General features: G+C 46.2%; 1 protein-coding gene across 2 annotated transcripts in view; it reads left to right on the top strand.

The window, feature by feature from the left end:
* Window positions 1–23,473, top strand: part of rhoj (ras homolog family member J) — a 39,934-nt gene that overhangs the window by 7,244 nt on the left and 9,217 nt on the right. The window contains exons 1-2 of one of the 2 annotated variants that reach the window (XM_068038774.1): window positions 10,031–10,092; window positions 20,228–20,286. In XM_068038774.1, the coding sequence (XP_067894875.1) occupies window positions 10,053–10,092; window positions 20,228–20,286 (99 nt within the window). In that variant the 5' untranslated portion in view covers window positions 10,031–10,052. Of the gene's footprint in view, window positions 1–10,030; window positions 10,093–20,227; window positions 20,287–23,473 lie in introns of those variants that run through there. The other variant, XM_068038773.1, reaches the window with a different exon arrangement.

Here is a 23,473-nt window from a genome sequence, read left to right as displayed (position 1 = left end):
TTTCCCCTCCCCCCTTTCCCCTCCCCCCTTTCCCCTCTCCCTTTCCCCTCTCCTCCCCCCTCCCCCCTCCCCTCCCCCCTCCCCTCCCCCCTCCCCTCCCCCCTCCCCTCTCCCTCCCCTCCCCCCTCCCCTCCCCCCTCCCCCCTCCCCTCTCCCCTCCCCTCTCCCCTCCCCTCTCCCCTCCCCTCTCCCCTCCCCTCCCCTCTCCCCTCTCCCCTCCCCTCCCCTCTCCCCTCCCCTCTCCCTCTCCCCTCCCCTCCTCCCTCCCTCTCCCCTCCCCTCTCCCCTCCCCCCTCCCTCTCCCCCCCCTCCCTCCCCTCCCCTCACCCCTCCCCTCCCCTCTCCCATCCCCTCCCCTCTCCCCTTTCCCCTCCCCTCTCCCCTTTCCCCTCCCCTCTCCCTTTCCCCTCCCCTCTCCCTTTCCCCTCCCCTCTCCCTTCCCTCCCCTCTCCCCTTCCCCTTTCCCCCCTCCCCTCCCCTCCCCCCTCCCCTCCCCCCTCCCCTCCCCCCTCCCTTTCCTCCCCCTCCCCTCCCCTCCCCTCCCCTCCCCTCCCCTTTCCTCCCCTCCCCCCTCCCCTCCCCTCCCCTCCCCCCTCCCCTCCCCTTTCCTCCCTCCCCCCTCCCCTCCCCTTTCCTCCCTCCCCCCTCCCCTCCCCTTTCCTCCCCTCCCCTTTCCTCCCCTCCCCCCTCCCCTCCCCTTTCCTCCCCTCCCCCCTCCCCTCCCCTTTCCTCCCCTCCCCCCTCCCCTCCCCTTTCCTCCCCTCCCCCCTCCCCTCCCCCTCCCCTTTCCTCCCCTCCCCTTTCCTCCCCTCCCCTTTCCTCCCCTCCCCTTTCCTCGCCTCCCCTTTCCTCGCCTCCCCTTTCCTCGCCTCCCCTTTCCTCGCCTCCCCTTTCCTCGCCTTTCCCCTCCCCTTTCCCCTTTCCCCTCCCCTTTCCCTCCCCTTTCCCCTTTCCCCTCCCCTTTCCCCTTCCCCTTCCCCTTTCCCCTTCCCCTTTCCCTTCCCCTCCCCTTTCCCCTTTCCCCTTCCCCTTCCCCTCCCCTTTCCCCTTTCCTCCCCTTTCCCCTTTCCCCTCCCCTTTCCCCTCCCCTTTCCCCTCCCCTTTCTCCCTACCCTTTCCCCTCCCCTCCCCTTTCCCCTTTCCCCTCCCCTCCCCTTTCCCCTCCCCTCCCCTTTCCCCTCCCCTCCCCTTTCCCCCTTTCCCCTTTCCCTTTCCCTTTCCCTTTCCCCTTTCCCTTTCCCTTTCCCCTTTCCCTTCCCTCCCCTCCCCTTTCCCTTCCCCTCCCCTCCCCTCCCCTTTCCCCTCCCCTCCCCTTCCCTTTCCCCTCCCCTCCCCTTTCCCCTCCCCTCCCCTTTCCCCTCCCCTCCCCTTTCCCCTCCCCTCCCCTTTCCCCTCCCCTCCCCTTTCCCCTTTCCCCTTTCCCCTCCCCTTTCCCCTCCCCTTTCCCCTCCCCTTTCCCCTCCCCTTTCCCCTCCCCTCCCTTTCCCTCCCCTCCCCTTTCCCCTCCCCTCCCCTTTCCCCTCCCCTCCCCTTTCCCCTCCCCTCCCCTTTCCCCTCCCCTCCCCTTTCCCCTCCCCTCTCCCCTCTCCCCTTTCCCCTTTCCCCTCCCCTTTCCCCCTCCCCTTTCCCCTTTCCCCTCCCCCTTTCCCCTCCCCTTTCCCCTCCCCTTTCCCCTCCCCCTTTCCCCTCCCCTTTCCCCTCCCCTTTCCCCTCTCCCCTCTCCTTTCCCCTCTCCCCTCTCCTTTCCCCTCTCCCCTCTCCCCTCTCCCCTCTCCCCTTTCCCCTCTCCCCTTTCCCCTCTCCCCTTTCCCCTCTCCCCTTTCCCCTTTCCCCTCTCCCCTTTCCCCTCTCCCCTTTCCCCTCTCCCCTTTCCCCTCTCCCCTTTCCCCTCTCCCCTCTCCCCTCTCCCCTCTCCCCTCTCCCCTCCCCTCTCCCCTCTCCCCTTTCCCCTCTCCCCTTTCCCCTCTCCCCTCCCCTCTCCCCTCCCCTCTCCCCTCTCTCCTCCCCTCTCCCCTCTCCTCTCCCCTCCCCTCTCCCCCCTCCCCTCTCCCCCCTCCCCTCTCCCCCCCTCCCCTCTCCCCCCTCCCCTCCCCTCTCCCCCCTCCCCTCCCCTCTCCCCCCTCCCCTCTCCCCCCTCCCCTCCCTCCCCTCTCCCCTCCCCTCCCTCTCCCCTCCCCTCCCCTCCCCTTCTCCCCTCCCCTCCCTTCTCCCCTCCCCTCCCCTCCCTTCTCCCCTCCCCTCCCCTCCCTTCTCCCCTCCCCTCCCCTCCCTTCTCCCCTCCCCTCCCCTCCCTTCTCCCCTCCCCTCCCCTCCCTTCTCCCCTCCCCTCTCCTCTCCCCTCTCCCCTCTCCCCTCCCCCCTCTCCCTCTCCCCTCCCCTCCCCTTTCCCCTTTCCCCCTTTCCCCTTTCCCCTCCCCTTTCCCCTTTCCCTTTCCCCTCCCCTTTCCCCTCCCCTTTCCCCTCCCCTTTCCCCTTTCCCCTCCCCTCTCCCCTCCCCTCTCCCCTCCCTCTCCCCCCCCCCCTCTCCCCCCCCCCCGCTCTCCCCTCCCCCCCCCCCGCTCTCCCCTCCCCCCCCCCCCGCTCTCCCCTCCCCCCCCCCCCGCTCTCCCCTCCCCCCCCCCGCTCTCCCCTCCCCCCCCCCCCGCTCTCCCCTCCCCCCCCCCCCCGCTCTCCCCTCCCCCCCCCCCCGCTCTCCCCTCCCCCCCTCCCCCGCTCTCCCCCTCCCCCCCCCCCCGCTCTCCCCTCCCCCCCCCCGCTCTCCCCTTCCCCCCCCCCCCGCTCTCCCCTTCCCCCCCCCCCCCGCTCTCCCCTTCCCCCCCCCCCCGCTCTCCCCTTCCCCCCCCCCCCGCTCTCCCTCCCCCCCCCCCCGCTCTCCCCTCCCCCCCCCCCCCGCTCTCCCCTTCCCCCCCCCCCGCTCTCCCTTCCCCCCCCCCCCGCTCTCCCCTTCCCCCCCCCCCCGCTCTCCCCTTCCCCCCCCCCCCGCTCTCCCCTTCCCCCTCCCCCCGCTCTCCCCTCCCCCCCCGCCCGCTCTCCCCTCCCCCCCCCCGCTCTCCCCTCCCCCCCCCCCCACTCCACCCCCCCACTCCCCCCCCGCCCCACTCCCCCCCCCCCACTCCCCCCCCGCCCCACTCCCCCCCCCCCACTCCCCCCCCGCTCTCCCCGCTCCCCCCCCCTCCCCCCTCCCCCCCTCCCCTCTCCCCCCCCTCCCCTCTCCCCCCCCTCCCCGCTCTCCCCCCCTCCCCTCTCCCCCCCCTCCCCCCCCCCTCCCCTCTCCCCCCTCCCCTCTCCCCCCTCCCCTCTCCCCCCTCTCCCCTCTCCCCCCTCTCCCCTCTCCCCCCTCTCCCCTCTCCCCCCTCTCCCCTCTCCCCCCTCCCCTCCCCGCTCCCCCCCCTCCCCGCTCCCCCCCCCTCCCCGCTCCCCCCCCCCTCCCCGCTCCCCCCCCCTCCCCGCTCCCCCCCCCTCCCCTCTCCCCCCCCTCCCCTCTCCCCCCCCCTCCCCCCTCTCCCCCCCTCCCCCCTCTCCCCCCCTCCCCCCTCTCCCCCCCCCTCTCCCCTCTCCTCTCCCCCCCCTCCCCCTCTCCTCTCCCCCCCCTCCCCGCTCCTCCCCCCCTCTCCCCTCTCCCCCCCTCTCCCCTCTCCCCCCCTCTCCCCCCCTCTCCCCTCTCCCCCCCTCTCCCCTCTCCCCCCCTCTCCCCTCTCCCCTCTCCCCCCCCTCCCCCCCTCCCCCCTCTCTCCCCTCCTCTCCCCCCCTCCCCCCTCCTCTCCGCTCCCCTCTCCCCCCTCTCCCCCCCCCTCCCCCCTCCTCACCGCTCCCCTCTCCCCCTCTCCCCCCCCTCCCCACTCCCCCCCCCTCCCCACTCCCCCCCCCTCCCCACTCCCCCCCCTCACCACTCCCCCCCCTCACCACTCCCCTCCCTCCCCACTCCCCCCTCACCCTCCCCTCTCCCCCCCTCACCCTCCCCTCTCACCCTCCCCTCTCCCCCCCTCACCCTCCCCTCTCCCCCCCTCACCCTCCCCTCTCCTCCCCTCCTCCCCCCTCCCACCCTCCCCTCTCCTCCCCTCCTCCCCCCTCCCCCCCTCACCACTCCCCCCTCACCACTCCCCCCTCCCCCCCTCCTCCCTCCTCCCCCCCCCCCCTCCCCCCCCTCCCCCCCCTCCTCCCCCCTCCCCTCCCACTCCCCTCTCACTCCCTCCCCACTCCCCTCTCACTCCCTCCCCTCTCCCCACTCCCCCCTCACTCCCTCCCCTCTCCCCACTCCCCCTCTCCCCTCTCCCCACTCCCCCTCTCCCCACTCTACCAGTGTGACCAGTTGAGGCCGAGCCTGTTTCCCGGGCGGCCTGGGTTGTTGCGGGGTAAAGCCCAGGTGGAAGGGTTAAGTTTACGGGGAGTTCATGGCGATTGAGGGAGACCGGCTGGAGTCAAGGTTTGTCTCCGAGTGCTGGCTCCAGAGTGGATCAGCACGGCTCACCCGGGTTCACTTAGTGTTAGACTTTCTATGTAATGGTTGCAGTTTTTCCTGTAAATAAAGTGATCTCAGAGTCAAAGAATCCGAGAATGCGGTAAAGCGAAGCACCAGTTTCCGCAGCAAAAAAAAAACTCTTGAAACTCGCTCATGTGGCTCAATTCGTCGCAAAACTGTACATTCGGTTAAAGAATCGGAGAACTCTCCTCCCCCTCACCCAAGTTTCAACCCTGGAACTTGTGTGTGGCAAGTTATCAATCTGCAGGCCTACGATGTACAAATGCACATTAACAAGTTTAACAGTATGGGATTCCCTCCCGTACATTTATTTGTGATTATATGGGACTCCTGCCGTACGGTTGTAAATGAACTTCAGCGTCTGAAGCTCATGAATATTGATTTAAGCAACAGAACCACTGCCGACCATTAGATTTTCTAACACCGTATCAATTAATTCTGTGCCACTATTTTATTTACATTATTACTCACTGTTTCCACTCCTGTTGTTCTAATGTCTTTCTATTGCTTGCTTGTGATGATCTTTATAGAATCTACTGCTCTGAATTCCCTATATCTGATAAATTATCATTTTGGCACGAAAGTATTAATTTTCTAAGTCATGTTTAAAAGCATGTGGATAGTTAGACCCATTAACTTCTCAATGATAAAATAGTCACCTAAATACTTGTTTCCTCATCCCTTTTTGTTTTGTCAACTCCTTTCTCAGTTTCCAGTTCTGGTCAAAGGATCAAATGCAAAATGTTGACCCATGTTCACATTGCAGGTGCTGACAGACCTACTGAGCATTTCTAGCATTCTCTTTATAAATGATAGTTTTATTCTTTGAGCGTGTGAGAGGATTCTAACCCAGATAAACTTGCTGAAGAAGTTAATGTAACTAGCATACTTTCTCAGTGACATTTTTCCCCAGAATAGTTGTTAAGCTCCATAATGTCAATGGTAATAAGTAATAAAATATGAAGCTCAGCACCTGCCATAAACAATGGGTAACTCTTAATGAGATTGGTACTTGGGCATTAACCTTGACTGAGTGGTAGCATTCTCACCTCAGAGTCGGAGGTCATGGGTTTAAGTGCCATTGCAGAGATTTGAGCACATAATCTAGGCTGACACTTCAGCAGAGAACTGGTGGAGTACTGCACTGTTAGTGGTGCCAGTACTCAAATGAGAGAATCACAGAATTGTTACAGTGCAGGAGGAGGCTATTCAACCCATCATGTCTGCACCGGCTCTCCAAATCAGTAATTCACCGAATGCCATTCTCCCGCCTTCTCCCCGTAAATCTGCACATTCTGGCTTTTCAGATAACAGTCTAATTCCCTTTTGAATGCCTCAGTTGAATCTGCCTCCACCACAATCTCAGGCAGTGCATTCCAGATCTTAACCACTCGCTGTGTGAAGAAGTTTTTCCTCATGTCACTTTTTTTGCTGCTTTTGCCAACCACTTTAAATCTGTGCCCTCATTGCCAGTCCTTTCCCTCTGTCCAGACCCCTCATGATTTTGAACCCCTCTATCAAATCTCCTCTCAGCCTTCTCTTCTCCAAGGAAAACAGTCCAAACTTCTCCAATCTATCTTCATAACTGAAGTTCCTCATCCCTGGAACCATTCTTGTGAATCTTTTCTGCACTCTCTCCAATGCCTTCATGTGCTTCCTAAAGTATGGCGCCCGGAACTGAACTCCATCTGAGGCCGAACTATTGTCTTATAATGGTTAAACCAAATATGGTCTGCCACTTAAATAGGCATAAAAGAACCCATGGCATGATTTGAAGAAGAGCAGAGGAGTTCTCACAATGCCCTGGCCAATATTTATCCCTCAACCAACATTGTTTAACATTTTTTGGTCACGATCTCATTGCTTTTTAGAATCATAGAATGGTTAAAGTGCCGAAGAAGGTCATTTGGCCCAGTAAGTCTGTGCTGGCTCTCTGCAAGGGCAATCCAGCTCGTTCCACTCCCCTGCCCTTTTCCCCATAGCCCTGTAATTTTTTTTCTTTTCAACTACTTATCTAATTTGAAAGCAATGATTGAATCTACCTCTGCCACCCTTTCAGGCAGTGCTTTCCAGGTCATAACCACTTGCTGTATTTGAAAAACAAATTCCACTTGTTGCCTTTGGTTTGTTTTTCCAATCACCTTAAGTCTGTGTATTCTGGTTCAAGATCCTTCCATAAACAGGAACAGTTTCGCTCTATCTGCTCTGTTTAGACCCCTCATGATTTTGAACACAATAGATCACAGAAGGCAGCAGCACAGGTAGATAAGGTGGTAGGAAGGCATATGGGATACTTGCCTTTATTAGCCGGGGCATAGAATATAAGAGCAGGGAGGTTATGATGGAGCTATATAAAATGCTAGTTAGGCCACAGCTAGAGTACTGTGTAGAGTTCTGGGCACCACACTATAGGAAGGATGTGATTGCACTGGAGAGGGTGCAGAGGGGATTCACCAGGATGTTGCCTGGGCTGGAGCATTTCAGCTATGAAGAGAGATTGGATAGGCTAGGGTTGTTTTCCTTAGAGCAGAGAAGGCTGAGGGGGGACCTGATTGAGGTATACAAAATTATGAGGGGCATTGATAGGATAGATAGGAAGAAACTTTTTCCCTTAGTGGAGGGGTCAATAACCAGGGGGCATAGATTTAAGGTAAGGGGCAGGAGGTTTAGAGGGGAGTTGAGAGAAAAAAAATTTTCACCCAGAGGGTGGTTGGAATCTGGAAGACACTGCCTGAAGGGGTGGTAGAGGCAGGAATCCTCACAACATTTAAGAAGTATTTAGATGAGCACTTGAAACACCATAGCATACAAGGCTACAGGCCAAGTGCTGGAAAATGGGATTAGAATAGATAGGTGCTTGATGGCCGGCACAGACACGATGGGCCGGTTTCTGTGCTGTATGACTCTATGATCTCTATCAAATCTCCTCTCACTCACTGCTTTAGGGGGAACAACCCCTTGCTATCCTGTTTCTCTACATTTCAAATGTACTTTATTGGCCATACAGTGATTTGGAACACTCTGAGGCCATGAAAGGCACAAGTTCCTTCCTTGTTTCTTACTGGACTAACATTGCTGGGCTAATTCTGGTGGCCCTATCTGGGAGATTTCAAGGGAACATAAAAGGCACAATTGCTTCAATGAATAATTTTTTAAAAATCAGTTTGGAATAATTCAGCATATTTCTTTGTTAGCATCATCATGCTACAAGGAGTTTTACTGTCCAGTCCCATAATTTTTTTTAAAGGACAATAGTTCAGTAGATTGCTCATCTCAGAGCCACTTGACTGTGACTTTAAGCCCCAATGCTATATTTCATCAAGACCTACCTGTAGTAATTTGGTAATTTTTAAAAACTGGGACACGAGTAATCTACTTTATGCTACTTTGATTGCCATTGCTTTTTGTGTGCCAATTTCATGAATTTTCAGAAGTTATTAAAATTGCTGCCTGCAATTATTTTTTAACTCAACTTTTGTGTCTTTTTTCCAATCTCTTTCTTTGGAAGTGTTGACTCTTTGCTAGAAACAAATTGCAATATGCCTGTTGCTCTCTGTGCTATGTCCAAATGACCATTCTTCATGTGTGAGTCCTGACATTGAGTGTCAGACATCAGCCAAGCCTAACATTCACATTGCACCCACTTGCAATGGTGCTATCTATATAATCAGGTGCAGGAATCCAGGATGAAATTTTCTTTCCTAACTTGGGCCCATTTCAGCTGGTTATAATGGCCATACTGTTGTGCCTGTTTTAATCTATAGTTTCACAAATCTGTGGCTGTCAGAAGGGCTGTAATTTTGAGCTGTAAGTTACCCTATAGGTACTGCTAATTCTGTTGCTTGTTGGTCAGTCAGCAGGGTTGTGAGTGTGCCTACAACCTCCTTCCATGGAGAGCTGCACAGAGATGAGATGTTGCTTCCCCCTTCTCTCTATATGAAGTGTGATATGAAGTATGTTGCAGTCATGAGGTGAATTACGGCCTGGGAACTTTCAAAGCTCACCACAATTGGAGCATTGCTGGCACATGTACAAAATAGCCTTGGGACCTAAACCCATGGCCAAATGGCTGTGAAGCTGGCAACCGTGTGCGCTATTTTTAAAACATAAAAGTGGAAATCAAACTTTAGTTTAGCCATGCCCCTGTACATGCATCTAATTTGAGGGGAAAAAAACAAAGATACAGGATGTGCTGACCAGGGATCGGGTTTGGTGCAAAACACAATAAGCTTTTGTTCTTGAAATGACATCAGATTTTATTGGGTGGGGCAACTTGTGATGTCGTTTCTGATTTGACATTGTATATAACAATTTTATTTTTAACTGGTGTCTGTATAAATGAACTGTAGATCTTTAATTGGAAAAAAGCTGGGATTTTATTCATTGAGAGAAATAGGTGGGCATGACTATTACTGTCTTAAAACGGACCATATACGAAGGATAACACGCAATAGTGTAGGATACCACGCAACATACTGTACAAAGCTACAATGCATAAAGTGTTTTACCATTGTCTTATTAACCCTGCTATATGTTACTGCTTGGAACACACCACAGACCATGTTATTCTTCTATAGAAATGTATTCTGTTACTTTTTGCTGGTGGGAGTGTTATAGAAGTTACCATTTGGCAAACCTCCACTTGTGTGCTATGTGATTAGAATGGAATTGATCTGAGATTTATTTTACAGACTGGTTCCATGTGTTGAAGCTTTCTGTTAATACAATGCTGTAAGGCTACTGACCTTTAGTTTCTGGGCTTTCCTGGTGCATTTTAGGTTATATACGTTTCACACTAACTCAACTATTAAGTGCTCTAATTTCAATATGTGCAATACTGAGCTCTGGTGAACTGTTATAGTGAATGTGGTGCGGTAAATAGAAGGGTATCCAGCTTTGGATGCAGTATAAGTTTTGTGTTCTACAGATGTTGCATGTAAAATTTGTCAGGAAAGCTGGTTTCTTATTTTATTCCCTTTGGAGTGTAAACATTCGATTTGCATTCCATTACAGTGAAGCATGCTGTTTATAGTATAATCTCAATTGGTTAAAATCCAACAACTATAATAAATCACTGCTTCAGTGAAAATGGAACATTTAATTTATACAACCAAAACACTATACATTCTTTTAGAAGACTACTGTTTAAATGGTATGGTAAGACAGAGCTGTATTTTGACATATTTTATGGTAACTCATTAGACAGCTATTATGAAAGTATTGTTAAAGGTCTTCAAAAATGAGTTAGCCAATCAACTACTCATTCTTCTACTTCTCGAAGTCAAAGTAATAATGCCAGGACAAAGTAGCAGGTCAGATTCTGCTGTTGATATGCTGTCACTAATTTCTCACTACCGTACAAATACACTAACTCTATTGTGAACATACAAAAATATGAGAGCAAAATCCTAAAGCATGACTTATGTAGACAACATCATAGTACTGTTCTACTTAGGCTCAGCAATTTCACACAATGAGTAACTAAACATTGCAAACCAGGATAGTCCAATGTTCAATTTATAGTCACTGCTGATTTAGCTAATCTCAGCCAAGGCATTAGTACACTACGACAATGGGTATCATTGTCCTGGGGTTAGGGAAGAAAACAACAGGTAGGATTCCTGTTCCTGGGATTTAATGTTTGAATGTCGAGTAAGAATACAATCAACTTCAGTTGTGATGATGCCTAGGGTCAAATAATCTAATGGCATTTGCAGTACAAACTCATGCATGGAGAACAAGGTATCAGAGGTGATTGGCACCCATTGAACCAATCTCCAGGAAGCTCTCACTACCTTTAGGAGAGGAAGGTGTGGGAGCAAACTGGTGTGACAGTGGGGGGAAAAAAAGCTTTACTGCAATATGAGCGGTGTGTATGTCATGATACTTCCCTTCACTGACCTGATTTGTTTTGGTATAGCTGGAAGTTGAGTACAAGCGAAGGCAACAAAGTTACTGATCCATGCAATGATTCTTAATATTGTTTGTTAAATTTAAATGCTGACTTGACAAAATAGGTCCATGGGCCAGATTCTATTTCACAAGATGTTCTTTCCAGGTGGTATTATATTTTCTTGTAGCTATTTCCTTATACTGGCAGTCCATTGGGAGCCTTTTTAGCATTTATGGAGGAACATTCTGGAGTACTTCAAATCAACACACAACACATTTGGCGTTTAAAAAGAAAGGTTTGTGCAAAGCAATTAATGTGAATTAAGATCTGGGCATCCTTCAAACCCCTCTAAAAGAAAGTCAAATCATTTTGATCAAGATGTGCCTTTTTATATGAATAGTTCAGTAAATTCAGTCTTATTTTCAGTTGGTCAACAATCAATGTTATGAGTTTATTAAAAGTGAAAAGGATGAGTGGAACCATGGGATAAGTTCCTGGAACTTGACACATGGCATTAAGATAAAATTTAATTAGTCCCTAGCTGATTGACATTGACCATGATGTATAATTACTGTATGTGATAAATCACAGAGAGAGCAGGAAAGTGCTGCAACTCCACGTGAGTAGATTAGCACAGATGTGTTGCTCATCTCAATGTCTACTGTAGATCAAACCAAATACTTTTTATGACTACATTCAGATTCCTTTTCAGTCTTTCATATTTATCAATTTAGCTGATATGATTCTTGAGATAAATCTAATTGGTTTGTAATCCAGAAACAAAACCATTTTCATAATTTAAGTATCATACTGAAGAAGATGGTTTGAAAGCATTTGTATCTCACAAAACTTGTAAAATGCTCAAAACTGTGATCACATCTAGAATATTTTTAGAAGTATCTATTGTAGCTTCAGAAGGATAATTATTGGAAACAGTATAGCCATCAAAGAACATTATAGTATTTGTCATTTACTCAAAACTTCAGAGCTAATTTTCGTGTTTATTACCCACCATTAATGTACTGCATTGTATTTAGCAGACACAAGTTGCATTGGGCAGTAGTGGTGTCCATTTGTGTGGTATGGTTTAGTTTTGTATTTCTAAGAAATGTTCAATTTGATCTCAAATAAATTACCATAATTCCACTCGTGCGTAAATTCAAATTAACTTATTTGAATCAACTCACCCTTTCTTGTGCTTTATAACATTCCACTGACTTTAGTATGCAGACATCAGCACATTTGTTAAATATTTAATGATATGGAATCTAATTTACCCAGACCCATGAGACTAGCCATTTTCAAAGTTATGAATATTTTGTGTCTGAATTGCAACTTCTGTTCACAGTAAATGTTTCAAATTAAAACAAAATCAAAAAGACAAATGGAAAAATAATTGATGTTGCAGTGACTGTTATCAGACCAGTGGCATTTTAATAAAGGCTGTGGTGCATTTGTTTTCTAAAATGCAAAGGAGGATGAATGCTTCCCAATGCTAATTCATAGCTGAACATTTTGTATTATTTGCATTGAACCTACTTCATATCCTTAGTTTTGTCAAACATTATGCATAATCTTTAATAATTATATAGTGTATATAATATTTTTAAGAAAAGTTGTCAAAAATTAACACCAGCAACATACTTGAATTGGACTCAGCTGCGTTTACTGAAAGTGCACTTTTTTTTTAGAAACTGTAATTCTGGCACTATTTTATAACCTTTCCTTACAAATGGGATATCATATCCTGTTTGTTCTGTAGTTGTGCTATTTCCAGTAAAATGTAGTTCATCCTATATGGAACACACCACATCGTTGTCCAGTATGCTCCTATTTTTTTCTCAAACACTGACAAATCAAACTGATATGAATTTGAGCTACAAAGTTAAATGATACTGTTCAGTTATTTGTGGTAATTGCCATTAACCTCTATAAATTATTAAATGCCATCCCACTTTCCTGCAACTGTATGTATCTAAAATGTTAATCATTTGACCTAATTCTCCTAAAATATCCAAGTTGTCTACAGAATAGTAAATCTGGCAGTATTATAAATGGGGCAGTTTATGCTGCTCAGTACAATAAGTACAGCACTGTTCATTCAGTCTCATTCCCTTTCCCCATTCACTCAGTTTTTTTCTTTATTTATCCATGTAGCTTTTAAAGGCTATTATGGATTCCACTTTCACCACTGATACCATGTTGTAACAACTTTGTACATAAAAAAATCTTCCTAACATCGCTCCTTTATTCCTTGAAAAATGGTTTCCTTGCCACAGGCACTGACTCCCTCCCTTTGAAAAATACTGTCATCGACCCTTTCTTCAAAAAAGCAAAACAAGGCCTTCTCTCATCACCTCGGGTCTCATCTAAGGATCTACTTCTCTTTCTCACTTACGTGTTGCCCCTTGGCAGTATTATCTACATCCACCGTTAGCTTCCGCATGCACAGTGATGACATCCAGCTCTACCTTTACGCTACTCTCAGTTTTGTTGACTACCGCTAGTCTTAGAAGACCAAAGCCATTATCTTCAGCCCACATCACAAATTCCCTACCCTTATTGCCGACTCAAGCCATCTCCCTTATCACTGTTGCAGGCTGGACCAAACTGTTTACAGACTTAGCGTTCTGTTCAACCCTGAGCTGAATTCTGAAATCCCAACCTCTTAACCTCTTCATTGCAAAGACAGCCTACTAACACCTCCATAGCATCAACTGCCCATCCCCCTACCTCAGACATCCGTGATTCAATCCATCACTCGCCCTTTTGTCACCTCCAGACATGATAATTTCAATAACGAGTACAGTAGTCCAGTGGTTATGTTGCTGACAGGTAATCCAGAGGCCTGAACTAATGATCCAAGACATGAGATCAAATCCGACCACAGCAACTGGGGATTTTAAATTCAGTTAATTAAATAAATATGGAATTAAACTAGTATGGTGTTTTTTTTTAAAAAAAGGCATAAGCCCATCCAGTTCACTACTGTCCTTATTCAGTCTAACCTGTATATGACTCCAGACCCACAGCAATGATGACTCTTAACTGTCCTCTTAAATGGCCTAGCAAACCACCACTACAAAGAGGTCTAATAAGAATAAAACCAGATGGACCACCTTGCAAAGACCAAGGCACTGGACACAACACAGGCACATCCACCCCAGTCAATCCTGCAAAGTCCTCCTCAGTAACATCTGGCAGTGTCAAAATTGGAAGAGCTGTCTCACAGACTAGTCAAGCAACAGCCTGACACAGTCATATTCACATAACCATACCTTTCAGCCAATGTCCCAGACTCCGCCAGCACCATCCCTGGGTATGTCCGATCTCCACTGTTTAGAGTCATACCTAGCACAAAGGAAGATGGGTATGATAGTTGGAGGCCGAATATCTCAGCCCCAGGAAATTGCTGCAGGAGTTCCTCAAGGTAATGTCCTATGCTCAACCATCTTCATCTACTCAATGACCTTCCCTCCATCATAAGTTCAGAAGTGGGAGGTTCTCTGCTGATTGCACAGTTTTCAGTTCCATTCACAACTCTAAAACAGGTACAACATTCAGGCTTGGGCTGATGTGTGGCGCAAATGTTACTTGCCATTTAAGTGTCAGGTAATGACCATCTCCAACAAATAAGATTCTAACCACCTTCTCTTCAGTCCCGTCAGCCTTGACTTAGTTGGTAGCAGTCTTGCCACTGAGCCAGAAGTTTGTGGGTTCCTGTTTCACTCCAGGACTTGAACAGAAAAATCAAGGCTGATGCTCCATAGGCGTGCTGCCCTGTTGGAGGTTTTGTCTTTCAGATAAGACGTTAAACTGAGGTCCTGTCTCTCCCTTCAGGTGGCTCTAAAAGATCCCATGGAACAATTTCGAAGAAGAATAGGGTATTTATCCCTGGCATCCTGGTCAATATTTATTCCTCAAACAAAGTCACAAAAACACATTATCTGCTCATTAGCACATTGGAGCTTGCTGTGCGCAAATTGGCTGCCATGTTTCATACATTACAACAGTGACTATAATTCAGCAAAGTACTTCATTGGCTGTAAAGCACTTTGGGACGTCCTGTGGTTGTGAAAGGCACTATATAAATGCAAGTCTTTCTTTTCTCTTTACATTCAATGCACAAAGATGAGATGGATCGCAATATAAAATTCTAAAAGAAAATCTTGTCTATGGTGATTGACATGAAGCATTCTTCGCATTTTGTCTCATCTAAATTATCATTGCCAAATCCCGCAATCTTAGGCATCACCATTAACCAGAAACTTAACTAGACCAGCCACATAAATACTGTGGCCACAAGAGCAGGTTAGAGGTTTGGTATTCTGTGGCGAGTCACACACCTCATGACTCCCCCAAGCATCAACCATCGACAAGGCATAAGTCAGGAGTGTGATTGAATACTGCTCACTTGTCTGGATGTGTGCACTCCAACAACACTCAAGAAACTCCCCACCATCCAGGACATAGCAACTGGCTTAATTGGCACCCCATTTGCCACCTTAAATATTCATTCTGTCCACTACTGGCACACTGTGGTTACAGTGTATATCAGCTACAAGATGTATTGCAGCAACTCACCAAGGATTGTTCGATAGCACTTTGCAAACCCATGAACCTTATCACCTAGAAGGACAAGGGCAGCAGATGCATGGGAACACCACCACCTGCAAGTTTCTGTCCAAGTCACACACCATCCTAACTTGGAATTACATCCTCGTTTCTTCACTGTCGCTGGGTCAAAATCCTGGAACTCCCGAACAGCACTGTGGGTGTATCTACACCACATGGACTGCAGCGATTCAAGAAGGCGGCTCACCACCACCTCAAGGGCAATTAGGAATGGGCAATAAATGCTGGTCTTACCAGCAATGATCACATCTCAGGAATGAATAATAAAAAAAAACTTTGCTGCTCTCAGTTCTTCATGAACCAGGACCTCCAACTGTTCTAAAAGTCTGCTCAAACTATCCCATATCAAATTTCACCCACCCATGAACCTGTCCTTGTTGTACGTTGACTGATTCTCTGATTACAATGTCTGTAATGTACAACTTACATCCTTTGTATTTAAATCCTTCCCTGACCTGCCCTTTCTCCCACTGAAAATATCCACAAGGAATCTTTATAGTCAATAAGTATCTGGACGAGTTTTTGGGGGGGGATGTTTTCTTATATGGGCGATGAAATTCAGACATTGCTCTTAATTTGTTTAATAGTTAAACCTTTATCTTAACTCATATAATTCAGAGATCCAATTGAAATTCTCAGAAGTTGAAATAAAATTCCAACTATGTATTCTACCAATTTGTTGCTTAAAGTCCCAAGCATGTACTAAGTTCCATTTATCGTTTGAAAATCTATGTTTTTTTCTGTTAGTTTGGAGAAAATAAAATTATTAGTGTAAATCCATTTCAGGATGCTACATGCAGACAAAGTGTTTTAAAATACTGTGCATAGATGATGTATGCTAAAAATGACCAAAATATTATTCAGATCGCAAGCATAAGTAACACTTTTTTTTTAAACTCCTCACTTTTGTAAAGGAGAAAATGTATATTTTGCTGGGTATGCTATTTCCTTGCAATTGGCAAATGTTTGTGCTTACGTCTAGATTCACTGCTAACTATATGTTGCTTGCTTCAATTTGCTAATTGCAATCGAAGGTAATGAATCAGCAAAATAAGTTGATGTTGATTTACAGTAAATTGGTGTCAAAGATAACCTTTTTGACAATTAAAACTATAACACCAAAATGTAAAATTGTGAACTGAATAAGTTAACATTGTATAATAGTTTATTCATTGCGCTGTCCTTGTGTTTGTGGTTTCATTGACCTTGTTAGCTAATAGAAGACATCTGGCACTGCAGACAGAAATACTGACAGTCAAATTACTTTTTTTTTTAAAAAGGCAAAATTGGCACAAACCGTAATCTTGCTAGCTGGAATCTTTCAACTCTCACATGACATGCCTGTCACAAAGATGACCTCAACTGGAGGCTATCACAGATGAAGTTACTATGTTCCAAATTCCTGGTTTCTTTTTTATTAAATAACAAGTGTAATTTCAGTTTGTTGTTTATGTCTTCAATATAAATAGAATATGCTATGTGTACAATATTTTTTATAATTATATAAGCACGGGACTTGCCTGTAAAGATCATCATTTTGCATAAAGATGGATGACAGTCTGCGACTATTTCTATTGGACTTGCGTAGAATTTTTTTTAATAGATTATCGCAGACTTTGCAATGTTACAGGGAAAAAAATTCACGATACTTAATGTATTAAAGCTACTGCACTGGCATCGTAAATTGCAAGGATTGAGCTTTAACAGTTCATGAAGATCATTTCAGTACAATAATCTGTTGCAGCTTTGAAAGAGTCTGTCTTTATTTTGTACATGACATGTACAGACTTACTGCTTTTACTTTGTTGTGGTTTTATTGGCACTGTATCAATCTGGGGAGGTTCGGGCTGAGTGAGAACTGACTGGAGGGGACAAGTGGGTGTGATAGCATGGGAATACATTGGCACTCTGTGCTCTGACATCCCAACCTGACAAGTGCGAATATGTCTTTGTGATTTCTGCCACTTATTGTCAATATTGATTTACTAATTCAGTGCCTTGTATATATGTGACAGTCGAGTAACTGAAAGAACATACATTCTGGGTGACGGAGAGAGCAAAAGTAAATGGAAACAAAGATGCAAGTTTTATAGGGCTTTATATTTACTTTACAGTCTCTTGGCAGCTATTGTGTAGCTAGTGCTTAGTATTTTTGATTTCTTCATTTCTGATCACTGGGAACTTGATTCCCCCCGTGTCTCATACAAAGGTCTTGGAAAAGGAGGGTAGCTTTAGTCGGTTTGCAGAGATTGTGTCTTTGCAGAATATTCAGTGGAATGTGTGTGGCAGCAATGTCTGGTTTCTGTGACTTATTTTTCTCCTTTGCTAGTTTAGATAACATTATCAAAGCCTCAATCTTGATTCTGTGTGTGTTTTTTGGGGGTAGCTTTTGCAAAGGGAATTTTAGAGCTTGATGCCTAGGCAATTGATGGAATTCAATTCATGGCTACCAATGATGGAATGAGGGGGAGAAGACAGAAGAATGGCCTACTCCTGTTGCTATGTTCCTACCACCTCTTACCTTTGGTAACTTCACCTTTATTCTTTCGATTAACAAACTTTGTCCTCATCTCATTTTAACCTGGTTTAACGTGCATACAACCCGACTGCTGCAGCATACACATGGCAAGCTGGGTTTTGTTCTCAGCCCGATTGTCTGGTTCTGTGGCGGGGGGCTGCCGGAGATTCAGAGTGGCAGCAGCTGCCACGGAACCAGACGTCAGGATGGCCAGGCTCGATCTTCCCGAGGGCAGGATAGGCCAACATCAGCCTTCCTGCTCAGAGGCCAATTGAGGCCCTTAAGTGGCCTATTGATGACCAATTAAGGGCTTCTTGCTGCCGCCGCCACTGGGAACATATCTTGTAAGGTGCCCTCCCTGCGGGCTTGGGGATGGGGCGTGAGGGGGCGGCATTGGGTCCCTCCTTCGTGGGCAATTCGTAGCCCACGAAGGACCGCCTCCCCCTCCACACCCCCGAACCTCTGGACCCCCTTCTCCAGAACCGAATGCTTTGTGATTGGCCAGCAGCTCATGGGGGCAGGATCCCCGTCCCTATTAAGTGTTTAAAGGAACAGGGATCCCACCGCCTTCAACTTTGATGGGGTAAAGACCGGAGGATCACTGTGGGGGCCTGAAAATGTGCAGAGGGAGAGTTCCCCCAACTTTTTGACCTGGTGCTGGCACCCCTGCCTCCTGCAGAAAATCCAGCCCAGTAGCTCAGATTTCCCTTTTACGTTAAACGAAAAAATTTCCTCCCAACAGCTTTATGTTCTATAGCCAGTTTTATGCTACCACTGCTTCAGTTTGAATTCCAGGGATCTGGCATCTATAAGCTAGCATCTTAAGTCTACAATAAATCTAGTTGTCTAATCCTGCCAAAAGAATCGTAGACCCAGTTTTCCGCATGTCCGTAATTCTGCTTCCAGGCTGAGAGAGCCACATTTGATAGTTTAGTACACGGTGCTAATCTCCAAAGTAAAACAACGCCAATATAAAAGTAGCTCAAAAAGCCCAGTATTAGCTGCTATACCTGGATAGGCCGCCTTTGCATTTTTCTCATACTCCCAGATATAATGAAAGAGAGAGATCCTGATTATCCATTGCAATCTTTCATATCTCAATTTTATTCATACTAACATAATCAGTGCTGTTTTGAACTTTCCCCTCTCGTTCCTCCTAAATTTGAGATGTTCCTTTGTGATAGGGAGGCAAGTGACTTCCCTTGGGTCAGTTGCTCCAAGATGGTTGATGGAAGATTAGAATTAGAGGCCATCATCTGACAGATTCACTAATCTGATACCTGAGCCAGGCAGCTCCACAGTAATCCGTGGTGCTATTAACAGTTGACCAGCCAGCCTATCTCAATAGTAGGATGTGGAGCAATGACCTTGTTTCTGGGGGCTTGGATAGTTTCCACTCGCCTCCAAATACCCTGTAAGGCAATAATGTACAAACACTGTGATCAATACCATGATGAAAATATTCATCAAGAGCACCTGACATATCCTTAAATCTTCACCTTAACTCCTTGTCAAGGAACTCTCTGGAGTTTACCACCCCATTTATGCCGAGGAGTTAATAATGTCTAAATTTGGATAGTTGAACTCTCTTATATCAACTAGTTTGGATTATATAATCGATAACACCCCATCAGAAGGTACTGAGTGAATGAATGAATTACTGTTTCTTGCCAATTATCAAAGAAGTCAGACAACAAGGTCATAAAGTAAAATTTGTTTTATTAACCTTTATAATCAGAGTTAACAGTACTGAATAGACTGCCATTGTTCACTGTTAGCCTAATGGCCATTATTCTGAAGTGAGATATGAGGTTCTAAAGAGTGCCTGTGAATCTGCACTCCTTCAGAAGAAAAGAGACTAGAAGGGGAGACCTTATTCTGCACAAATCTTGAATCGGTGATTTTTAAATAATTGTGCTGCTAAGCTCTCAGTTGTGAATGTTGTATTAAAGATCTGCTGGCCATCAAACTCTCTTTGTACCCTACTAATACAGTAATACATCTCTGGTCATGTTTTGCTCCATTCTTATTTCCTGCACTTTGTGAAATGTTGCCATGTGAAATGTAGATGGGACAATATCATGGTTTAGCACACTTGTTATTCTGTTTTCATATAAAAGCCAAATCCAGCCTAGACTGATGAATTGAAAGCCTCCTTTCTGCTGGCTCAGGGGTCTTAATGGAGTACGTATGGACCAAATATGGAATAGGTATCACTGTCTTATCTGGTGAATCTAGTTTGGCATGTGGAGTTGTGGTTTTGTTTGTGGCTTTTCTGACCGTTTGGAAAAAAGCTTAATGAGTATAAATTACAAATGTGAGAAATTTGAATTTTATTCTACAATTTTTGTTTAAAGTACTGTCACCATATATTTCAACTTTTAATCTTATCTATATACCCGTCAGATTTTCTACTTTCCTGAAAATAAAAACAAAGTGGCAATGTGGCTAACTTCAAAAGCACATGGGATAGAGACAATATTATAAGAACCAACTGGACAACAAAGTAGACCTAATATTAAAAAAGTAACACCATTTATAGTAATGAATAAGCCCACCTAATAAGCATTTCCCAGTTTAAAAACTAATAATTTCACATGTTTACCGCATATTTTAATGTCCTTAGCCATGGTTAATTACTTGCTATCCATAGGAAAATAATCCTGTGAGTAGCAATTAACTTAATTCTTTTACCTTGCAGTAACCATCACCGTTGGAGGAAAGCAACATTTGCTTGGTCTATATGATACTGCTGGACAGGTATGGAAAAAGCTGAACTTCATACTCTTTTTACTATATGTTCAGATTCTTGCAATGAGCAAACTTTAGGCTTAGGTCTTTTGGACTGAATTCCAAAAGTTAGATGGAAAATTCTGTCATAAATGAATATGGTGTGCAGTACGTACAGAATTACTTAAATGGATAAAACATTTGGCCATTGTTGAATGTATTTTAACAATCCAGCCCTAACTGATCTGACAGGAAAAGACAACTTTAGTTTTGTAGCAGCAGAACAGTAGCTTTACTGATATTTGTAAAGTTAAAGATCATGTATTATAACTAAGTTATCAGATCTGTTTATACATCAGATTGCTTCCCGTGTACTGGGATCCGATTAGATATCATATTTTCAAAATTGATCAGGCTTAATTTTGTATATTGGTGGGTTTTTTGGTTGTTTAAATGTGTAAAACAATATATTCAGATTTCAACTTTACTCATTATAAATACAATGTAACGTTACTGTGTGTAGAATTATAGAACCTTGTCTTTTTCCCTTCCCTATCCCTCCTAAATGCATTACAGCCAGGATTGTTTACTTCCCATTCCTGCCTATGTTTAAATCAGGTGTCCATTATAACCACTGTACCAAAACACTGTATAGAAACTTCTGCCTGTAGCTCATTAACATTATTTTTAACACACCTTGCACTAACACACATGCATTCCAATACCATGCTAGTCGGCTTTGCTTTTTTCCTCCTAATTTCTGCTCTTACTAGGCTAGTGTTTATTCTGTTGTTGCTTATCCCTCTTAGTTTTCTTTGTGCCACATCTCTCCTCTCTGCTATTAAATCCTGGTGCCACCCCCACTCCCACAACACTAGATTCAAGCTACCACAGTTTCATTTAGCTAGTACTAAAGGCTATATCAGCACCAAAATTGCTTGGCTGGCAACTTTATAATCCTTTGTGTGAATTAACTCCATATTCCACAACAGTAGTACGAAGGAAAGAATCAGGAAACAGATATATAAATCCAAGATTTCACATTTCAAAATGTGTTGTATGTGGCACCTACATGGTTAGTCAGCATTTGGAGGAGGATGAAAGAATGAGATTGGTTAAATTGCAAAGAGGCACCTACCTTTACCCATGAAACTATATCTATGGATAGAGGCACATCCTTGGAATGTTGGTGGAAAACTGCATTTGTAAGCTTCAATTTGATGGGGAGTCGGCAATGGAGTTCTAGAATCTGACCTCCAACCAGCCTGATCCATCGGGACAGCATTACCATTGGCTTTCAAGGGTGCTTCAGCCCTGAACTTCTATGCAACTGGCTCATTTAAAGCTACGGACATCAGCAACAGCCATCAATCTGTAGTGTGCTGAATGCAGTTAGCTGAGGACTGGTCACTTGGTTCTTGGTGGTATCCATTAATTAATATCAATAGACATTAATCTCCAGATGCAACAGCAGGCACAAGGTTTCTTCCCCTGTTCATGACACAATGTTAAATGACTACATTGTTTGCCAGTAGGAACAATTTCACCTTTCTCCCCATGGGCAGCTGGCCGCAGAATGAGTGTTGTGCACTTTTATCGGATGCTAGGATTCCTCACTGCACCATTGATGGTGCCCTTGTAACCCTATTAGAATCAGAATCATTTATGGCACAGAAGGAGGTCATTTGTCCCATCAAGTCCATGCCAGCTCTCCACTGAGCTGCTCAGTCAGTCCCACTCCTCCACTCAATCCCTGTAGCCCTGCAAGTCTATTTTCTTCAAGTTACCATCCAACTTTTTCCTTGAAATTTTTGATTGTCTTTGCTTCCACCACCCTTGTGGGCAGTGATTTCCAGGTCATTACCACCTGCTGCGCAAAAAAGTCCTTTCTCATATTCCTCCTGCATCTCTTGCCTAAAACCTTCGATCTGTGTCCCCTTGTCCTTGTAAATGGGTACAGATTTTTGTTGGCTAACTTATCTAAGCCTGTCATAATCTTGTACACTTCTATTAAATCTCCTGTCAATCTCCTTTGTTCTAAGGAGAAAAAACCCAGTTTTTCCAGCCTAACCTTGTAACTAAAATTTTCCATCCCTGGAACCATTCTGATAAGTCTCCTCTGCACCCTCTCAGGAACCCTCACATCCTTCCTAAAGTGTGGTGACCAGAACTGGATGCAGTACTCCAGTTGGGGCCTAACAAGAGCTTTATAAAGATTCAGCATAACTTCCCTGCTTTTGTACTCAGTGTCTCTGTTTATGAAGCCCAAGATCCCATATGCTTTACTAACCACTCTCTCCTTGGCCTGCCACCTTCAAAAATCAGTGCACGTGCACCCCCTGGTCCATCTGTCCCTGCACACTCTTTAGAACTGTGCCATTAAGTATATATTGCCTCTCCCTATCTCTTCTTCCAAAATGCATCACCTCACACTTGTCAGTATTAAATTCCATCTGCCAACTCTCTGCCCATTCTGCTGCCCTATCTATGTCCTGTTGCAGGCGGTTCACATTGTCCTCACTGTTTGCCACACCTCCAGGTTTGGTGTCATCGACAAATTTTGAGATTCTACTCTGTATTCCAAGATCCAAGTCATTTATATATAGCAAAAAAAGCAGTGGTCCCAGCACTACCATCTGAATACTATTCTTTAGCCATCGTGAACTGGAAGAATTCCATTTCATCAATGTGGAGATCATTTGTGATGTTCAGAATTTAATCATGCAAGTAATTGGTCACTTTCCAGGCTGCCATCTTATTAAAGCAGTCCATTACGCTCGGAATGTTCCACATATCCCTGAGAAATATCTGATGTTAAAAAAAGATGTGAAAGGGATTATAAAGTCTGAGCTATAGTTGAAATCCCAATGTTACTAACTGAGCATTATTTAGAGTCATAGAGAGTCATAGAGTTATGCAGCACAGAAATAGGCCCTTCAGCCCACCATGTCCACGCCAGCCATCAAGCCAATCTATACTAATCCCATTTTCCAGCACTTGTCCCGTAGCCTTGTATGCTATGGTGTTTCAAGTGCTCATCTAAATACTTCTTAAATGTTGTGAGGGTACCTGCCTCTATCACCCCTTCAGGCAGTGTGTTCCAGATTCCAACCACCCTCTGGGTGGAAAAATTTTTCCTCCATTCCCCTCTAAACCTCCTGCCCCTTACCTTAAATCTATGCCCCCTGGTTATTGACCCCTCCGCTAAGGGAAAACG

Source organism: Heterodontus francisci, chromosome 9, assembly GCF_036365525.1.
Source record: "Heterodontus francisci isolate sHetFra1 chromosome 9, sHetFra1.hap1, whole genome shotgun sequence".
NCBI classification, from domain to species: Eukaryota; Metazoa; Chordata; class Chondrichthyes; order Heterodontiformes; family Heterodontidae; genus Heterodontus; species Heterodontus francisci.
This window is presented reverse-complemented; position numbering and strand designations above follow the sequence as displayed.